The sequence below is a fragment of the Myzus persicae genome, unplaced genomic scaffold (assembly GCF_001856785.1).
Source record: "Myzus persicae strain clone G006 unplaced genomic scaffold, MPER_G0061.0, whole genome shotgun sequence".
NCBI classification, from domain to species: Eukaryota; Metazoa; Arthropoda; class Insecta; order Hemiptera; family Aphididae; genus Myzus; species Myzus persicae.
The window spans coordinates 738,574-759,334 of record NW_019104189.1 but is presented as its reverse complement, the minus strand read 5'-3'; the positions used below and the strand labels follow the sequence as shown (position 1 = coordinate 759,334).

The window sequence follows — 20,761 nt, the reverse complement described above, 5'->3', positions numbered from 1 at the left end:
AATTTTTAAGTGAAACTATAGATATTATATTTATATACGAAACCATAATAATATGCTTGTTGAGTATACCTAAACCGTGCAGTGAACATGAATGCTAACTATGCTAAGGATAATTAATATCAATGTGTTGTATGTATACATAAAAAATTATAAAATATTAAAATGTTCAGTCATCAAAATTGCAACTATACTACATAAGGCGACGTATGCGACGGGAGCGGGGCTGTTTGAGTCGATTCGTTTTCTTTGTAGTAGCTAACGACGAGTATTTTTACGTGTTCTTTTATTATTTGTCTTTGAAATATTTTTATCATATTTAATTCATTATTTTAACAAGGTGTTATTTATGTTTTTCTTTACTATATTATTTTAAAATATTTTTTTACTTGTGGGCATAGAAACGTTTTTGGTGAATAACACTTATGTAAAAGGTAGCACTAGACACTTGTACATACTTTCTCTTCCAGTACTTGTTATTGTGGTCAGTCGAAAAAGAGTAAGACTTTGTCTAGGTTAAAGAGATCTCACCCTCCAACACCTAGTACTTGTTATCATGGTCAGTATTGTTCGAGAGTAAATTAACATTAGAGTTGTAAAGTGTAAATCCTGATGGACCTTGTTTAATTATCTTTTTGTGGAGTACTCGTTATTGTGGTCACCAAAAGAAGAACTTAAATAAGCTCATACTGCAGGTATCAATAATTTGCTTGTTCGACTGTTTGGGAATCGAAAACCAAAATATATCCGTTATATACGTCAAGTCGTTGGGTGGCGTATAATGTTTTTGATTTGAAAAGGATATAACCTATATATCCAGTTAATAAACTAAAAATATATCCACAATACTAATAACTAAATATAATTTATCACATTATCATACTATTATATTATGTTTCAGTTAATATTTTATAAATATTAATTGCATTGATTAGCTTTATAATTTTATTCATTGGCTTTATTTTTATTTTTTTTAAGTGAAAGAGTATAATATAATTATAATTGTAGTATAATATAATTGGGTCTCATGATAAGTAAAACATTTTTTTTTCATTTGATTCAGCCTAATAATTATGTTGGAAAATTTAAGCAAAGAAATATATTAGGTATATAACTATAACCTACATCTCACCTGGCATTGAAAAAATGTAAACAATTATAAAAAAAATCTATCACTTTAAAAAGCATAAATAAATAATAAAAAATTTGAAATTCTGCACTTCATAATCGGTATCATAGCCCATAGGCACAATTCGTGGTGGAGGATTTAATGGACTGAGCCCCTAACATTTTTATCAGGAAATATATAATCCAGAATACCTACTCTATTTTTACGAGATGACATTTTATGTTTTTTAATTTTTAATACATTTTTTTTGATAATTAATTTGAAAATTCCTAAGGGCTTTAGACAAATATATCAGCCAAACTCCGAAGTTCTTGAACAGTTGAGTTTCGAAGGCAATGTAACATCACAGTTATATAATCTCGAAAAATTTGACCTAACTAATACATTATATGTATTATGTACAATTACAGCTTATGAATATTTATACTGAGGGTTTAAAGGTATTAAAAGTTATACTATCATTTTATCGAAAATTTTTAACTTTTTCGAAAATGTAATTTTACATAATTTTAAATCATACTTTAATAGTAATATTTGTCTTTTAGTAACAGGATACAATTTTAATTTTATATTCTGAAGTTAATTGTTTTCTGAGGTTTAAAATAATACAGGTATATAAAGTACTTTTTATCATTGTGCTATACATTTTTTTCTTGTAAATTTGCTATGTTAAATTAGTTGTTAATCGTTTATTTTATTTTCTTCTTTATATATCACTATAGAGGCTGTAACTCAATCTAATCAACTTATTGTATATTTTATAAGGTCATATAAGTATTTAAATCGAATTTTTAACAAGTGCCTATTTAATTAATTTAAAGTATTTAAAGTTCAGATGAGTGAACTAGAGAACCAATAACTGGCGGGGTATCCTTAGAAAGTTAGAACCATTATAATTAACTGGTAGCTACTTATTAACTTTATACTCACTCAAAATTTGATTTCATATATATTGAAATAATATATACGAAAATTCGGTTATAATTGCAAGTTTGGTTATACGCCAATGCATAAAAAGAACAAATTATAATTACTTTTATAAATAAGCAATGGTGATTCATTGTATAATATGTGTGTGAGATACGTATATTAATAGAGACCTTTGTCGAGGAAACCCAATACTCCGATCGTCATTGTGCGGGTATGGGGGGGGGGGAGGTTAGAGAGGCGATCAGATAAGTAAGAAACATATTATGACATCCGTATTGCTTCCGGAAGTCAATATCCCGACTAAAACGACGGGGTGCGAAATCTGCAACGCTAACAAAAGTGCCGAACGGTGCCTTTTCTCGCAAATTTACCTCAAAATCGGCGTGTTTATCAAATTTGTGTAACGGGTCGAGCAAATTTTTTTTTAAGAATTTCGTCTAGAACCGCTGTGTGGCCTTACCATGCAACGACCCTCCATGCACACACGTTGCTCGGCCGTAACGGAGTGCACCATATTATATTATACGCTGAGTGGCATAATAATATACATACATTGTCGCACACACATAGACCTTTTAACACTGATGCGGAGGGTGATTAGCCTCGAAAATGCGGGACGATTATTACGGAAGCCCTTATTATTATTGTTATTGCTTTTTTTTCATCGTCATGCGCATAATATATTATACACGACGTGTTACCGTACGTACGCTCTGCGTGCAGTGCCCATGTGCAGTATACGTATATATAAAATAATACGGCCGATGCGATCGTCTCCGTGATAAACGTCTGTTCTCGCGTCGATTCCCATCACATTGTGTATAATATATAAGTGGTAAAAATACAATATAATATTATTGTTATTATTATGTATACACATTTCCGACGACGAGTGTCCAGGCGACATTAATGCACTATACCCCTGCGGCGCTGCACACCGTTTTGGAAAAGCGGGTAATTTAACACGCAAAAGTCACGGCCCCTCTCATCACACGCCGCACACGACCGCGGTATATACCTATATAGACGTGCGAGACCTGTGGTGGCGTTCGTCGCACCAATTGAGCGCATTATCCGAGCGAGCAATCTTTTCGCATTGTACAAATAGCTGCGGCACGCATACTATTATGTCGGCAGTGTTGTTGCTCCAATAATACCTGCAGTGTGTGTGTACGCGCCTATATGAGCAGCGCGAAGTGATGTATTTTTTTTATTAGATTTTCGAACACTCGACCGAGTACTTATCGAATTTCTGTAATGTGTCTGCGTAGCTACCTATTACATTAGTAATCTTTTAGATGATTTACCATTTTTCTACACTGCAACCAGTTTTTGTTTCGTCTTTTCAACCAAATCAACTTTAACGGTATCTCCGTATAAATATTTTCGTTTTATTTCTTTTTAAAATTTGAAATTATCATTTAAAGTTTAGACGAACAGATATTATAGTAGTGCATTTGGGATATCCCTATATTATTACTTCACACTCCTACTCTAATCCACTTATCTTAATTCTCTACAGCAAATAACAACAAATTAAATCGGAAATATTTTCATTGACTATGTAATATAGTCATTGGCATTAATACCTATGTATTATCTAAAACGATTAAGACTTACACTTTTTGCGATAACATGGGATATAGTAATGGATATAATGTAATAAAATAAACAATAAACAGTTTGGTACGCACTCGCTGGGAGTACATTACATAATGTCATCAGAAAGAAACGGTAGCCAGAATGGGTTGGAAACAATACTTGATGATTATTATGTCTAAAAATGAGTTTACCACAGTTATCTTACCACCATATAATAGTACCAAATGGATTTTAAGGAAAATGTCCTCATAGTTAGACTATTTTTTTTTTTTTTGATTAAAATGAACCCATGGCATAAAGCCCATTGGGATTTACAAAAAAATATTTACATTACATTACGAGTATATACAATAAAAGATCATAAATCTTATACAATAATTAGTTTTACAATTGGTTTATTAATTTTTACGAGATTATGAAATCGACTATTGATTTAGTTGAGTCCGGGAATTTCTAAGTTACGGGAAAATGTACTCTGATAGGTTAACCTTTTCCTTGAACTTTTTGAATGGGAAGCATTCCATTAGAATGTGTTTGATAGCCAGTTGGACTCCACTTGAAGGGCACATTGTTGATCTCCCTAGCTCATTAGGAAGCTGTACCACATTTGTGAATGGCCGATGCGAAGCCTATTTATTGCTACCTCAATTTTCATTGGCATATCAAGTGGATGTGGCCATGGACATATATTTTGTTTTATCTCATAATTTGACTATTTTATAAAAAATAATAAACTACTATACCATCTAATTTTAATTTTGAATATCATATACCATATTCTGTCTTTCAGTATTCATATAGTCTGTAGATGTTTAAAAGTACCTATAGGGTGATCTTGATTAATGAATCATACACATACAATAATGATACATACTTTTTTCTAAGTACCTATATATTTACTACACTTAGTTTTTTTTCAAAAACAATTATCCAAAAATAGCACTTTCATTTAAAATTTAATATTTTCACATAAATAATTAAACCTCCTAATTGTTAAGATAAATAATCGGTAAGTAATACAATTTCAAATTCAAAAGTAAATTTAATCTTATCGCATATCATCTAATAACTAATAAGAGACATATTCCCAATACATATTTTATATCTATATAATATAATATAATATAATATAATATAATAACTTGATGACGTATAAGAAATCATTATGGTAAATATTTTATTTTTTTTACTAGGGTGAACATAGACCATTGGCCGTGGGGTGGTACGGAAGGGAGTTTTTTTATATAGATTTAGTAGGTTTTTATGTTGGTAGGATTTTAACACGTGTTTGTGTATGTGTAGCAAGGATGTGTTGTTGAAAACCCTGGTGGTCACCCATCCGGGAGCTAGCTACGTCGGCAGGCATGTACACTCAGAGCGTTCCGTAGATTGAGCTTCACCAAGCCACAAAATATCTTATTATTTGATAAATACCAATAACGAAACCCATAGGTATCACAATATTGGATCACCCGATATTTATGAGTTATGGTAATCCGATTTCAAACAAGTAGGTAGCTGATATATTATATTATATTTACATGAGCACATTATACACGTTTTGGACGGCGACGAAAGATATCGTATTGCTGATTAACCTTGTGTATGTATATTGTATAATGTATATCATATGGATCATAATTTATAATTTATATTGCTAGTAAAATTTCACTTCAATTTCGAGTACAACTCAGCCAACAGACTTGTGTATTAGTTCATTCGATGTAATATTATTGTATATTATATAATCAATTTATATAGGTATTGTACAAACAGAATAGGGACATATTCTCCATAAAAAATATGTACCTAAACCGTATACGAAATAATACATAAAAAATAAATGCACGAAATACGAATCTCGCCATGACCATGAATCCAGTGTTGTAAACAAAATACTTTAAACAAATTATTCCAAATTAAACTCAATAATATTTCACAAAAATAAAAAATATCATTTAAAAATTTTACTAGTTCTTATCACTTCTAAGTATTTTGCACAATTTCAAGTACGTAAATAAATAAAAATAAAATAAAACTATTGTTAATTGTTATACAATTCGTTTTCAAACCTCTTAGGGTTGTGACTTGTGAGACGTGTTAGCTAAATATTTATAAGCTACATGACCGATTAAGTAAATTATAAATTTTGCAATAGTACCTATATTTAGCAGAGTAATTCGTGCTAATTCTTCCTCCTTTCGTGGACCAGGACTAATAATTTTTGATACAATTTACCCATCATCTCTGAAATTAACTTTTTTACTTTATACTTGTTTACTTGTATGCATCATTATATGATAATACAAATTTAACTATAAACAAGAAGTTTATTCTTGTTAAAGCCATAATCATCGACGATCGATAAAATACAATTGTTTCTCTAAAAAGTAAAAATTGATAATAACATGAACTAAATATATTGCTGCTCACATGCTGTAGCTACGTTGTTATATAATTAGAACTTCTTTTACACGTATTATATATACGTTTTAACTACAAAAATAATTAAGTATTCTTTTCATTATAGAAATACATAATTATTGTACTTGATAAAAATTAAATTGATCTATTGAATTGTATTTAAAAAAGCATTTTTTTTTTAAATCCACACACTTTTTTAAAATTTTCCGCCCGGAGCTTTAGCTCCGACATATTTCAGAGTAAATAAGTTATAATATTTAGACTTAAGATACACGATTAGATTTTGGGAAATAGTCTATTTTATGGTAAATAAGCAAAACTGAAAACATAATATTATATCAATATTAACAATAAAAAATCGGATTAAATATTTAAATTTATGCCAAATGTTAAATGCTGCTACAGTAAGTGTACAGAGTTGATGTAAAAACAATACTGTTTTAATTATTAAAGAATGTTACTACCTACTTAACTTTTATACGATAAAAAGATGTATCCAATATAAATCATTAAAAACCGAAAAATTGAGTTTGAAACGGCTCTTTAGCACTCAAAATTAAAGTCATTAAAAACGCATTTAATGCTACGAATAGTGTTTAGTATGCAGTAGGTGTATAAAAATTGTTTTAACGTTTATATTATTTTTTATCATTTTACGTAAATGTTGTACAGGTAATGTGATACATTATGTATGTACCTTTACTTTGCCAGGTATTTTCGGAAACTCATTAAAATACTATTTTGTGTGAGCAAGATAATATGTATACCTTTTTTTTTTTTTTTTTTTTTTTTTTTNATGAGTAATATGGTTGATTTATTATATATACAAAACTGGACGGCTTGATGGAAGGGAGTGTCCAAGCAACACTACTTCAATTCTAGACTTTTGTTTATGTTTTTATTTTTATTTTTATTTTTTTTATTGGTTGAGGAGGTCCCTGGGCCAATTTCGCTTTAGGCGACGTGGAGGGTTATCTGGGAGAGTGACGGATGAGAGATTGGAAATGAGTGGATTAGGGTGGTTTACTGTGTTATTGTGAAATAATTTATAGTAATGGGAGGCTAGGGTGCTTATGTATGGGATATTAAGGTCAGAGTGGAGTGATAGGTTGCTGACGTACCAGGGTGCGTTTGTGAGGAATATGTATACCTATATTTTACTTATACTGAGTTATAAGTATATAGGTGTGAACTGTGAAGCGGCCAAATACGGGTTTTACGAAAATTACGATTTACGTTTGCGTCACGAAATGTAAAAAAAAAATTTAACAATTATTTTCGACAAACGAGTATACCGTTTAAATTATATTATGTACTATGTAGTATAGTATTATATGTATTAAATATACAGTGACAACCTTAGTTTGCGAACATTCCTCAGAAGTAGACCTTCCAACTGTGGACAATTTTTAAATAATCGTGAACCGAACCATCAGAATGAATACCGGGTTTAGAGTCGTCAATATTTTTAAATTTTAAATTAAAATAATGGACTGATATCATGTTCAATTTTTTATCGGGTTTTAATCTAGTGAGCGTTACTATAATATAAAAAATAATGTATCATACTATATTATGATTGTTATACTTACTATAATATATCACAATATTATTATTTTCAATAAAATGGTTAAATTTATTTGTTAAAATTTTCATAAACATAAATATTAACTTCAAATGTTAATAAAAAAATTAATTTATGTTTACAAACAACTAAATTTAAAAATATATCCCAGTTTAATATTTTAAAAATAATAAATATTTAATATATAATCATTTTTACTAAAACTATTATTGATACAATATGATATGTTATAAATTTAGGGCCCGGATTTTTATGCAAATATTATTGTTAAATATGCACTTATTTATGCATTCAAAAATTAAAAAATATGCAAAATAATGTATTGTGTGTTAAAAAAACCAAACACTTAAAAAAATATAATATTGAGTGAAAAAAATACAATTTAAATATCAGTATTTAAAATGTGTATTAATTATGGGATCAGCCAGGCCTGACGCTACACAATGCTGTTTGTGGTACTTTGTCTAGTGGGTAAGATGTCACCGTAGCTGAATGTTAATCTCCGTAATATTGACGAATAATACGAATTTCGCGAATCGATCGCAATCGAATAATATTATATTATAATACAATATATTTATATTGGCACTAGCCAGACACGGTGACTCCGCAGTAGGCACTTACTTCGCTCATCTCGCGCGGTAAAGACGAAGAAGACAATATTACGATCATCTCGGGAAAACGTCGACACATTATAATACAATATCCGGGGTCACCGTCACTACAACTGCAGCGATCGCTGTGTGGGTAGTGCAGTAGTAGTGGTGACGGCGGAGGTGTGCAGGGTGGTTCGGTTCGATCGTATTATCACACGCACTCGACATAACTATTGTACGCAGTAATCATAATATATATATGTACAGATATTACACGCTTATATATACGATGATACATGGACATTATGGGTCGCAGTCAGGTTTGCATCGGGTGCTGCTATGCGGGTGCGGGCGCAGCTCAGAAGGGCTCGTGCGCGCGGGCAAAGGGATTTCGGCACGCGACCCGGCGGCCCTCATGTCGAGCATATGGTTTCACATGGTGGCCGTCTCTCGTTCGTCGCTTGTACAATATTGTTATAACAATTTTTTTCCTCCCATATCGACACAAATATTATATACGTACACGTTAGACATAATAATATAATAACGACGATGATGATATTGTACGAACCGTGTACACTCCGAGGTTTAAGCTCTATGCATGTACAGCGTTAACGTTTACGTATAATACGTGTAATTCCCACGGTGGCGACCTGCCGCGGTCGTCGCCCGGATTCGCCGGTACCTAAACCGTGGTTGCAGTATAGACAGACGGGTATACTGTTTTTATTATTTACATCACGACGATATTATAGTCGTATAGAACATATTATTATTGTCATATTTCAATAATACAAATCAATAAACAATGTACCTAGGTACCTATTTTAAATTATACTATTGTATTCTCAGTACAGGTATTTAAGTATTTTATCCCGACGTCTATTATGTGAATCGTACGGTAACACATCCAAAGTTCGACGAACATGCAGATGGAAAAGAGATTCCTATTTTTTCAAGAACGCAGCAGTACGTTTTTCGGTAATACGAATCAGATCTTCCCGTACACGCCACACCACATTAATCAACTTCTGGGATTTGTTTAGTAACAATATGTTATTTATTATGAATTTAATTATGCTAATCTGACAGTTGTATATACTTGTGTCACTAAATTGGTACAATTATAGATGTATAAAAGCTAAAAAAAACAAGGCTAAACCTCTATAGGACCTTACAAATACATAATATGTATTATTGAAATAATTTGGTTTTGCTGAATGACTGCCGCACGATTGCGTAGTAGAATGTTTGTATAATCTCAAATTCCCGGGTGTTATTATTTCGACGTGCAGTAAAATCAACGATCGTCGTATATGGACCCCACAAGAGTATTAATGTCTTTATAAATGTTACAAATTATAATATACGTGGATCTTGTAATAGTTATAAACAGTTTAGTTAAAATAAACATATCATATTATGTACACAGTATTTCATTATATCTCACTAATTGCCTACCTACCTATATAAGTTACACTAGAAAAGAGAACGAGTAACATAACATAATATTATATTTCCATTTTTAAAAAAATAAAATTGTGGATATTTACTTTGCAAACATCATTATCCCCACAATAACCAATAGTCAACACAAGAGTAGATAATATTATATAATATAAGAAAATGTCGATGATAATAAATCAATATAATATTATCTCCGTCTCTATATAGAGTTATTGCTGCAGTTGCCTTAATTGAAATGTTTACTCCGATGTTCAGATGCTGCATACTTTTAGATATTAGGAATACATAAGTATTTGATATCTGCATGTATGTCACAGTGGTGAACTGGGTGGCGTGTATGATATACTCATAGTTGATTACAGATTAATATTATATTAGTAATTTTATCTACAGGCTGTGAGTTAGAAAATGAGGAAATCGAGATACATGCACAATAGGATGAGTAGAGGATTAATAGAACGACATTTCTATGATGCCCATAATTAAAATATTTGATAATTGCAAACAAATGAAATAATATGACTTCATTTCTAAAATTTGAACACATTAAAGTTTTTATTATATTTCAATAAAATTGTATTTTAATGATCTAACGTGATTATCATAGACTTTGTTATAATAACCTTACGTTTGAATCAACAGAAATACATTTACAAATTTACAATTATTTTTAATTTTAATGTTTAACTTAATATACTATAAAAATATTGTATTATACATAAGTATAAGCAAGTATATAAATTAATTATCAAATTATTATTATTTGATTTTATGTTAAGCAAAACTAAGCATAATTTATATGACTTCGTGTAAGCGCCAACTATAATTATATATTATTATGATGCGTATTATGTAAAGTTAAATTATTAAACACCTTGTTTTATATTTATTATTATTGAGTTTATACATTTTAATATATAAGCACAGAATGTAGTATCTTTACGTGTATACAATATACATATTAGTAAATAAGATACCTAACATATTATATATAAATATTATTTAATGTTGACAATTTTCCTTGCATCTATTTTTCATAAGCATATTATATTATTCAACTAAAAAAATCATATATAGTAGTTTATAATGAGTTTCAATCATTGGGTATTCAAATTATTGGTTTTAGAAATTGTATTTTAAATACTGCTGTATAGTAAATAATGATGATATGTGGCTAAAAGAAATATTTCTTATAAATTATGTACTATAAATTATAATATATAAAATACTCCTATGTTTATGTTATATAATATCACACATGGGGCAAAATATAGCTTGTAAAGTGTATAGCTTTTAAAAAATAAACAGTAGATACTTGTCTAAATATACACATAATAAATAGGTCGAGTAAGTAGAGTAAAAATTAAATTACAAACATACATGTTCCATTAAAGTCTTTAAATCGAGTATGTGCCATTAAGATGTATTATAATTTATATTACATAGCATAGCAATAATGTATAAGAATTTAGACATGACTTAAGTATTTAGCCATGGATATATATTGTAATTATTACATTTCAAGGTTTCCAACTTTGTATTAATGTAAAAATCTCGCAATTATAATAAAGTATACATAGGTACTGATACCAAAATTGAATATTTAAAAAAAATGTAATATGTATTATATATTAATGTATGACATTAAAAAAAACCGTAAATATTTGAAACGTGGTTAGATGAGTTTTCAAATTCGTTGAATTTAAACTTCTTTCTGTTATATTTTATTATGATGTATTTATTTTGTTTGGTTTATATAATGAAATATATTTTAGGTGGGTTTGTCTTTTGAAGGACATGGTGTTTATCTGGTTGACATTATTTTCTTATACATAATTTTTCAGATGTCAATAAGTTAATTTAGGAAAACAAAGATGGTTAAATTGTTTATCAATAAACAACTTGACAAGGAATTAATATATTATAATATGTCGAATAAGAACTATTATTATGCAAACCATATAAATTGATAAAAGTACTCAACAGTCGCAACTAGGTTTGGTTGAAAAGAAATTTTTCTTTCGACTATGACTGCGCATCGATTATGTTAAGAAGACTATCGTAAAGGATCCAAATTCTAGATTTTTTTAAATATCTCGATTTCTATCTTTTTCATAACTCAAATAACCTAATTATATTTACTTATATTGTAGTTATAGTTGTAAACTATTGATGTAAATTTGACTATTTTATTTACATTCGTTTCGTATAATGAGCTCATAATAATTGCATATAATATATTATAGGGACACATACAATTCTATATATTAGATAACATAATATTTCAGATTAGCATTTAAATCTCCTGAGTTGCAGAAATGTTGTATAATTTTTTTAAAAATCTACATTTTATTTTTCTTGTAATTAAGTATTTATTGAGCTCACAAATATTTTATACCGTTCCTACATTATATTGCACATCATATTTTGTTGGAAATTGTTCCATAATAATATATATATTCTGTAATGTATAATTGGGATTATGACTGCAGTAAGTTTTTATTAGTAAGCGATGATAAATTGAGTTTTTTATAAAAAGTTTATTTACATTGAAAGTATTACAATACACAGTTTCAGTTTATAATTGACTGTAAATATTATATAAATTATGTGTAGGCACGTAGGTAAATTAATAAAGAGCTAATGTTATTGAAATTTATTGGGAACTGTTAATTGTTAATTTTTTAGAAATATCTGATACCTATACAAATTAGTTATATCAAGAGTTGGGAACATTTTTATTTAAATGATTAATTGATTGATTATTTTAACAATTATTTCATATTTGTATAATTTATTCCAATGTATTCATCAAACTCTGCATTCGGAAATTATTTCAGCAAAATTGTTTTTTAAAACTATTTAGATAAAAATGGTTTTTATTTGAAAATTGTATTTAGGTGATTATTTGAATATAACAGTATCACAAAATTTTTTTTAGTACCTAGTTTAAGTAAATATAGGATTTGACTTCCACTGATGAAACTAGTTGGAGAAAAATAATGTTGACTATAACAAAGATGATAGGCATTCTGTTTAGTATTCGTACAATAATATGATAATGATAATACGTGTATATGCTACTGTAATATGCTATTGTATTTATACAGTAAATATTGATGTAAACGTATGCAAAAAATTGATTTTCATAAAAAAATTTTGGGTACCACCCGTAAGTGATAAATTATTTTATAATGCTACTTTATAAACCATAAATTAATAAATAATATGCACGATTATAAATTATAATATTTTATTATTGAAGTAATAAATTTCTTCCAGTTTTCCTTCACGCTATTCAAAATATTTAAAACACCACGAAGCAGCTTGTTATAGGCTTAGTTATGGACATGTAAATAATTTTGTAGTTCGAATTTATATAGTATTTTAATGTGTGGTATCAATGGACAGCTGCGGTAATTCATATAATGTTAATTTTATTTCTAGGTGTTCACAATGTATTATTTATTGATTTACTCATGGAATTAATTAACAATGATGCGATTAATGATTACCTAATAAAGACTCAAGTTTAAAATCAAAATTCAAAAACATATTTTGTGTCTAATATCAAAATACAAATGTTATTAAATATAATGTGTTCATTAATATTATATTCTTTTGTAATCACAAACTAGCGTTTAGCAGAAATTATTAATTACGAACATAACTGATATGTGATGATTATGTTTTGCTTCTATGATTAGAATGATTAGATTGCCATACAATGTATCATTTAAATATTTGGAATTTAATATAAATATAGAAATTTACATCTATATAACGGACATCTATTTCGGCATCAAAGAATTACATCACATGTGTTGGAAACTATGAAATGATTAATTAATCATTTAAATTTTTAACTTAGATCAACCAAAAAAATACCCACATAGAATTCGGTTATCAAGTAAGGTTAATATGGATATTCTGTTAAAAAGATAGAAATTCCGATTTATAAGTTGTCACAACGCTTTGCTGGTATAAGTTTTTACTGATATATTATTATAATTTTTCACTTGCTTCAAAATTGGGGAAAATTTTAAGGTAGACATATACCTAAGCTAAAAACAGAATTCGCCTAAATATTGAGAGCTTACATTTTAACTAATTGGCCGCATACATACTTTTTTTTTATCACGTTATATATGGCCATTAAAATAACAATAAAAATGGTAAATGTGCCACATAATAACACTGTTAAGTAATAACGTTTCTCCATATAAAGATAAAACAGTAAGTGCAGTAGGTAATAGTATATATTATATTATACGATCGTATAACATTACATCACATCATGTATATTGTATTTTATATCGTATCCGTACAATTTGTAACACTCAAGTAGTTAAGTCGAAAAAAGCACGCACGCACAAATGAAAACGACCGATTTCAATTCTTTGTGAGTTAACGTGACGGCAGATTTAACGGTCCCGTTCCTTAGACGAACAAAAAAGTGTATTATTTTTCCTCTAAAAAAAAAAAAATAATAATAATAATAAAAATAATAATAATAACAAAACAAAAAAAAAATACCCGCACAGTATCGCATCACCAGTGTGTATACGACGGGGTCGCCGGCGCATTTTTCAATTGAAATCAATTAAGTTTAATTAAAGCCAATAAAAATTCTCCGGTTCGTTCCCTGTGGGATGTCTGCATCTCAACACCAACACATAATACTGTCACATGGTTCTTTTCCTTTCCATTTTTTATTTTTAAATATTTTTCCATCAATGTCATGTACCTATACATAATGGTTACACATGAATATCATAAGTATATACGCTTCATACCATATATTATATTTAGGTTGTAACGCACCGATATTTGACGTCATCAAATATAAACACTCGAAATAATAATGTACTAAATTCAATGGTTATTCTAGATTACGATTATTTTAATTTTTACAGCACTTGAACTTCTATCAATGATTGTCTACTATATTATTCGACATAATCTGGTGAATATGATTTTTTTTTTTTGCATAATTCGAAAGATGAATAGATTTAATTTATAAAAAATATAACATTTTACCGATGACTGGAATTTTTTAAATTTACGTCTTATCAGAAAAATGTGAACCGTTAGGCACAGTGCCGTGCTGACTTTCATTGGTGCCCTTGGGCAATCATTTTTGGCTCCCCTATTAAACATACCCACATATTTAAATATTTGCCATCCTTTAAAATGTTACAAATTTGGAGCTCTAGGGCACTTGTCCCATTTACCACTTCTCTGGTTAGACAGAATAGCAGTATAGTTAGTATAGTTTATTATCATTTAACCTTAGATGTTTATTTATTAAGTATTTAAACTAATTAAACTTTATTCCACGCATATATATATAATATATATATATATATCATTAAATTGAGAACTTGAAAAAACCAAATGTATGTATTATTTTATTAAACTTTTCAATTCATCGTCAAACCACGTACACATTTGTTTACTTTATTATTTAGTATTTAAAATTATTATTACTATTGGTACATCCTAAATATATTTTTATTGTAGGTAGACAGGTACCTATATAAAATAATGTAACATTGTGTTTGCACAAGTTCGTATGATCATTTATTATATTATACTATTATGAATTAAATCATTTGTTGATAATAATTCGATAAAATTTACCCATTATACATTACAATTTATAATATAAGTATGCTATTGTACTACTCTTGCCTATTTATAGTATAACGATTTTAAGGGGTTCATTAGGCAATCTAAATACATCTGAATGGTGAAAATTGAATAATAATTTCAAGATTAATATTATAATGTTTTTGACGTTTACAGTTTCAAGTAAATATCACAATATGTATTGTATTGTTATTGAAGCGTTTTGTTCAATAAAAAAAATAAACAAATAAATAACAATAATTATCATACTTTAACAAATACTTACTAAACTATAGAATCCTAGATAAACGTAAAAATGAATATTATAGTACCTTCAAAATAAACTTTAAGATTATTATTACATTAGCGTGCTGCTTTAATATTTAGAGAATTTCAAAAATCTTATTGTAAACCAATTTTTATGTATAACTATATAAAATAAAATACAAAACAAAAATTAAATTTATTGCATGTTTTCATATCTTAGTATTTACTATTTAGTGATCTCAGTGGAAAATGCGTGTACTAATAAATAAATAATAAACTGTTATGTGTGAAATAACTTGCAAAATGTACACATTTAAATCTTATTAATTTTAAAGACGTATTCGATAAATTATACTTTGGCCAATGACACTAAAACGAATAATCAATTGTTGATAATTATAGGTTAATTCTGCCCATGGTTAAAACTGTTAGCTCCATCAATGGATAGATTTTTCCCAACCAGCTGATACATAAATACTTAATACATATTATATAATAACGTCTAAGTATGTCAATATTCGCCGTTAAACGTCAAAATCGGTGTTTGATCGGAACGAAGTAACTAATGTAATAATTTGATTAGCCATTATTAGCCATTTTTGGATGAACTGCGTCGATTAAAATTGTTTTGGCTTACCTACATAATTAGTATGTGATTATTGATGTGTTACAATGTTTTTATACTTCAATTTATTATGACGAATAAAAAAATAAATAATATCATGATAAACGTTTATAATAATTTGATGTTTCTTCAAAAAAAAAGAAAATCTATATTGTTAAATGATAATGATAATAGATTACATTTTTAATATAGATGTATATATTATAATCAATATTCATATATATATTTAAATCTTCGTAAACATAATATACACACAATGGGATTTAAGAAAAAAAACTAATATGAAAATATAAAATGTATATATATATATATGTGTGTGTGTCTAAATAATATGTATATTGGATATACATAGATTAAAACATGGGATATATAATATACATACATACATATATATATATATATCAACTATTACAAATGTACAATTCATTAGGAATAAATAATTTTCAATAATTTTACAAAACAGATACGAACAAAAAAAAAAACTTACAAAAATACTGAGTTGGTATACATGAAAATGACATACATTTGGCCTACATGTACAATAACATTAATAATTATTGTTCGAAATAAAACCGCATGTATATATAAAAAATATTCCTCTAAAGTTATATATTATAAAATAAAATAATGGAATGTTACTATTTTAAATATAATGAGAAAATATATAAAGATAATTCATTTTATAAATCACAGTCAAAATTATTGCAGGAATGACGTATATAAGTATTTATTAATAAATTGAGATACATAATATAATATATGAATATAAAAGTTTAAATTTGTTATACAAAGAAAATATATGTATACATTTTCAGTTGAAAAGTGTAAATTTAAAACGATGTTCATATTTTTAATACTGTAACCACGTAGTAGTTAATATTGTCATGTATTAGAACATTTTACTATTTACTATAATGTCATGATTATTATTGTGTATGGCACAAGAAATAGAAATTATTATAAAATTTAAATTGTTCCTATTGCTATTTGGCAAGTATTCAAATAATATAAATGAAAAACTTCATCGTCATCGTATGGAATTAAAAATAAAAATAATATTACTTTAGTACAAATATTACTACGGATTTTAAATGATAATATTAATAATAATAATAATAATTATAATTATAATAATAAAAATAAAAAATAAAAAAAAAACATTTTGGCTATCTAAATTATACTTACGTTTCTAATTTGTTTAATTCAATTTAAGTATTAAGGGCCTAAAATCTTAAAAAAATTAAGTAACACGAATAAATTACCTAGTTTTATTTTAAACTTTATTTTGCTTTCGTACATACATAATATATTATTAATATGATATCTTAATAATTAAAGTCCGGTGTCAAGGTAATCTTTAGGAACACCTACAACACGCATATTAAAACGAATACAACATAAAAACTAAACATTTTTATAACAACAAAATAATAATAATAATAATAATAATAAAAATAATATAATATATATATTTTATAATACACAAAAACGTGACTAAATAATATTACATCAATATCGTTTCGCAACATTATTATAGCTGCAATGTGTTCATTTCTATCACAGGCCTCAGGACGGAATAGTACACGAGAATTATATTACCTATATAAATATAGATTAAATATTTATAAGGCTACCTAAGTATTGATGTATTCGTAATATGCTATATATAATATATTTATATTTGTGTGTTATAATTATTCGTTTAAAAAAATGTAAATCTTATTGTAACGTAGAAAAATATTATATCATGTACACAGCGTATATAAACTTAAAAATTATAAAAAAAAAAAGTTACATGTAAAAAAAAAACAATACTTTTGAATATTTTGATTCGTAAAGCGATTATTATTACATTAATATTCTTTAATGAGGTTAACTTATTAATCATCACATTAGAAACGATTTCTCCGGGTGGAGAAAAAGATTGGCCGAGTCGTCGTAATAAAGCACGCGTGTGTATAGTGTGTAGTGTGTACACACACACGATAATCGCCTTTATATACGTATAATAAAAATAATAATAGAACTATTATTATTTTTACTATTATTTATATTATTAATACGATAATAATAACAATAATAATTTTATTTTGTGTGCAGTGCGCACGAAACGGATGTAGTTTCAACAACGCGGATGAGGAATGCGTCCTGTTTTTTTCGTTCGTTTTGGACGCGTTTCCGGGCTGCCTTAGGAAATATAGGTCAGAGGTCAATGGTGGTGGTTTTGGTGGTGGTTTTGGACGTTGGTATTGGTATGATTGGTGGTAAATGGTGGTGGCGTCGATGGTAAGTGTTGTGGTGGCGATGGTGACGACGGTGACTCGGTGGTGACAGTCGGCGGCAGTCCGGGCTATCTAGACGTGGACCTCCTGCCGCCGCCGCCGCCGCTGCCGCCTTTGACGGATTGCGTGACGGACGACAGCGATTGCGCCGGTTTGGCGGGCGTGGTGTGAGTGTGCTGGTGTTTGGCGAGGTGAGCCTTTTGCCGGAAGCTCTTGCCGCACACGGTGCACATGAATGGCTTTTCGCCGGTATGGGTGCGTATGTGAACGTTCACCGAGTACTTGTCCTTGAAGCCTTTGCTGCATATATGACAGTGGTGTAGCGACCGTTCTTTCTTGGCGGGTGGTTGCCCAGATGGCTGGTCGTCACCCGACGCCGAAGCCGGTCCACCGCCTCCACCCACACCGCCGCCGGAACCGGCGATCGAAGTTCCGGTGCCGCCGGCGGCCGACTGTTTCGTTTTGCCGTTGGCGTGGTGTGAACGACGGTTGTACTTCTTGGCCGGTCGAACGGGCGGTGACGACGACGACGTAGACACCTGTTCCAGTTCCCGGTGGTCCAGCACCACCGTGGACGGGATTTGCGATATGTTCGCCACCTGCGTCACACAAACAAAATTATTATTTACTGTCATCGTTAAAAAATAGGTAATAATAACATTGGTCATGATAATGACTATCGGAATTTAAGGCACAAGAAACAACCATGAGATATATACAAGCACCACATTATGCATCGAAAGTTAAATTAAAATAAATTTCCAATTATTATGTTTATGGCAGTACAAAATATACTAAAATTCAAAAATGCATATCACGAAAAAAAATAAACAGATAGCAAATAATACGAGTAGATAGTCACATAAAATAATAATTTGATGAAATAGTTTATGCAAAATAAACTTTTGATATTAAAATATTATAATATATTAGTGTTAATGCCGAATCCATCAGTTTTTCACCGAATATCTAGAAAAACATTAAAAATTACAGTTATATACATGTAATCATAGAACTTATATGATATTACATTATTACATATGCAATTTATATCAATTAACATCAATGTATTATATCTAAATAATGCAAATAGATCTATGATATATAGAATAAGCTTTCTTATTTCGAATGCTTATGTTTTGAATTAAAGTTGTATCTCAATGGTTTTGATTTCGGGATGAAATTCATAAAAATGTGCCACCATAAAATTCAAAACTCGGGTGGTAGCAATAATTAACAGCGTTCATATAGTATGTAAATGACCCGCTAAAAGAGCGTGCATGGGGCGTGGGCGATCCTGCGAGGTATGAGTATAATTTATTTGCGGCTATAATAATATAAGAGCTATCAAATTCCTGAGAAATCGGCAGACAGTAATGATATCATTATTTACAATTCGCATTACAAACAGTATACACCAATGAATTAAAGCGCTAAATCTTAGATTCACATTTGAGTGGCGTTAACGTCCTATATGTCATCACTCTTCTCGAGTGTATCGCCGATTATTTGTATAATATATTATATTTAGTTATAACCTACTATTGTACATAGATCACAATACTTATAGAGTATTGTTTTCATGTGACGCTTAAGTTTTACTTTTAATTTCAATTTATTTATTGTATTTTAGTATTTTATCTCTTTCTGTTTGGAAAAGAAAACTTGAAAAATGATATTGGCATAAATAAATATTGTACACTTATTTTAATTCTCGATAAAGAAATTTTCTTTCGGTTAATAATAGCTATTTTCGACCAATTGTGGCATTTGATTAAAATCAACATAATCTTCGAGCCATAATTTTACGAATAATTATAATATGGCATTAGCGTACAGCGATTAAATCTCCATAAGGCGGCTCTATATAGGTAAGTAGTGTTACTGTTGCATGTACACGAGCATATGCTATATTTTAAAACCAGCTCACCGCAGGATCATTTATGATTTCGCAAAACGTTTAATGCCAACTGGTTTAAAACAATATTATGTCAGTTCTACGCACGGTATAAAAACACTGTGCCTCGTACCTAACTATTATATATTAATATAATAATTATTACGTAATAAATATGATTGATATTTGTTTAGTATATATAGATGATGGGGATCGACGGCTTCTACAGTGCAAAATTATTCGATTAACGCAGGGGTTAAAGATCTTGCAAATAAACTGGATTCAAGTATAATATTCGCGCAAATATAATTTTATAGCTTTTTTTTTAC

General features: G+C 28.8%; 1 protein-coding gene across 2 annotated transcripts in view; it reads right to left on the bottom strand.

The window, feature by feature from the left end:
- Positions 1 to 18,014: 18,014 nt before the first annotated feature.
- LOC111039756 overlaps positions 18,015 to 20,761 on the bottom strand; it is a 66,456-nt gene continuing 63,709 nt past the window's right edge. For both annotated transcript variants that reach the window (XM_022323373.1, XM_022323374.1), the window contains one exon: positions 18,015 to 19,134. In XM_022323373.1, coding sequence (XP_022179065.1) covers positions 18,604 to 19,134 — 531 coding nt within the window. In that variant the 3' untranslated portion in view covers positions 18,015 to 18,603. The remainder of the gene's footprint in view (positions 19,135 to 20,761) is intronic.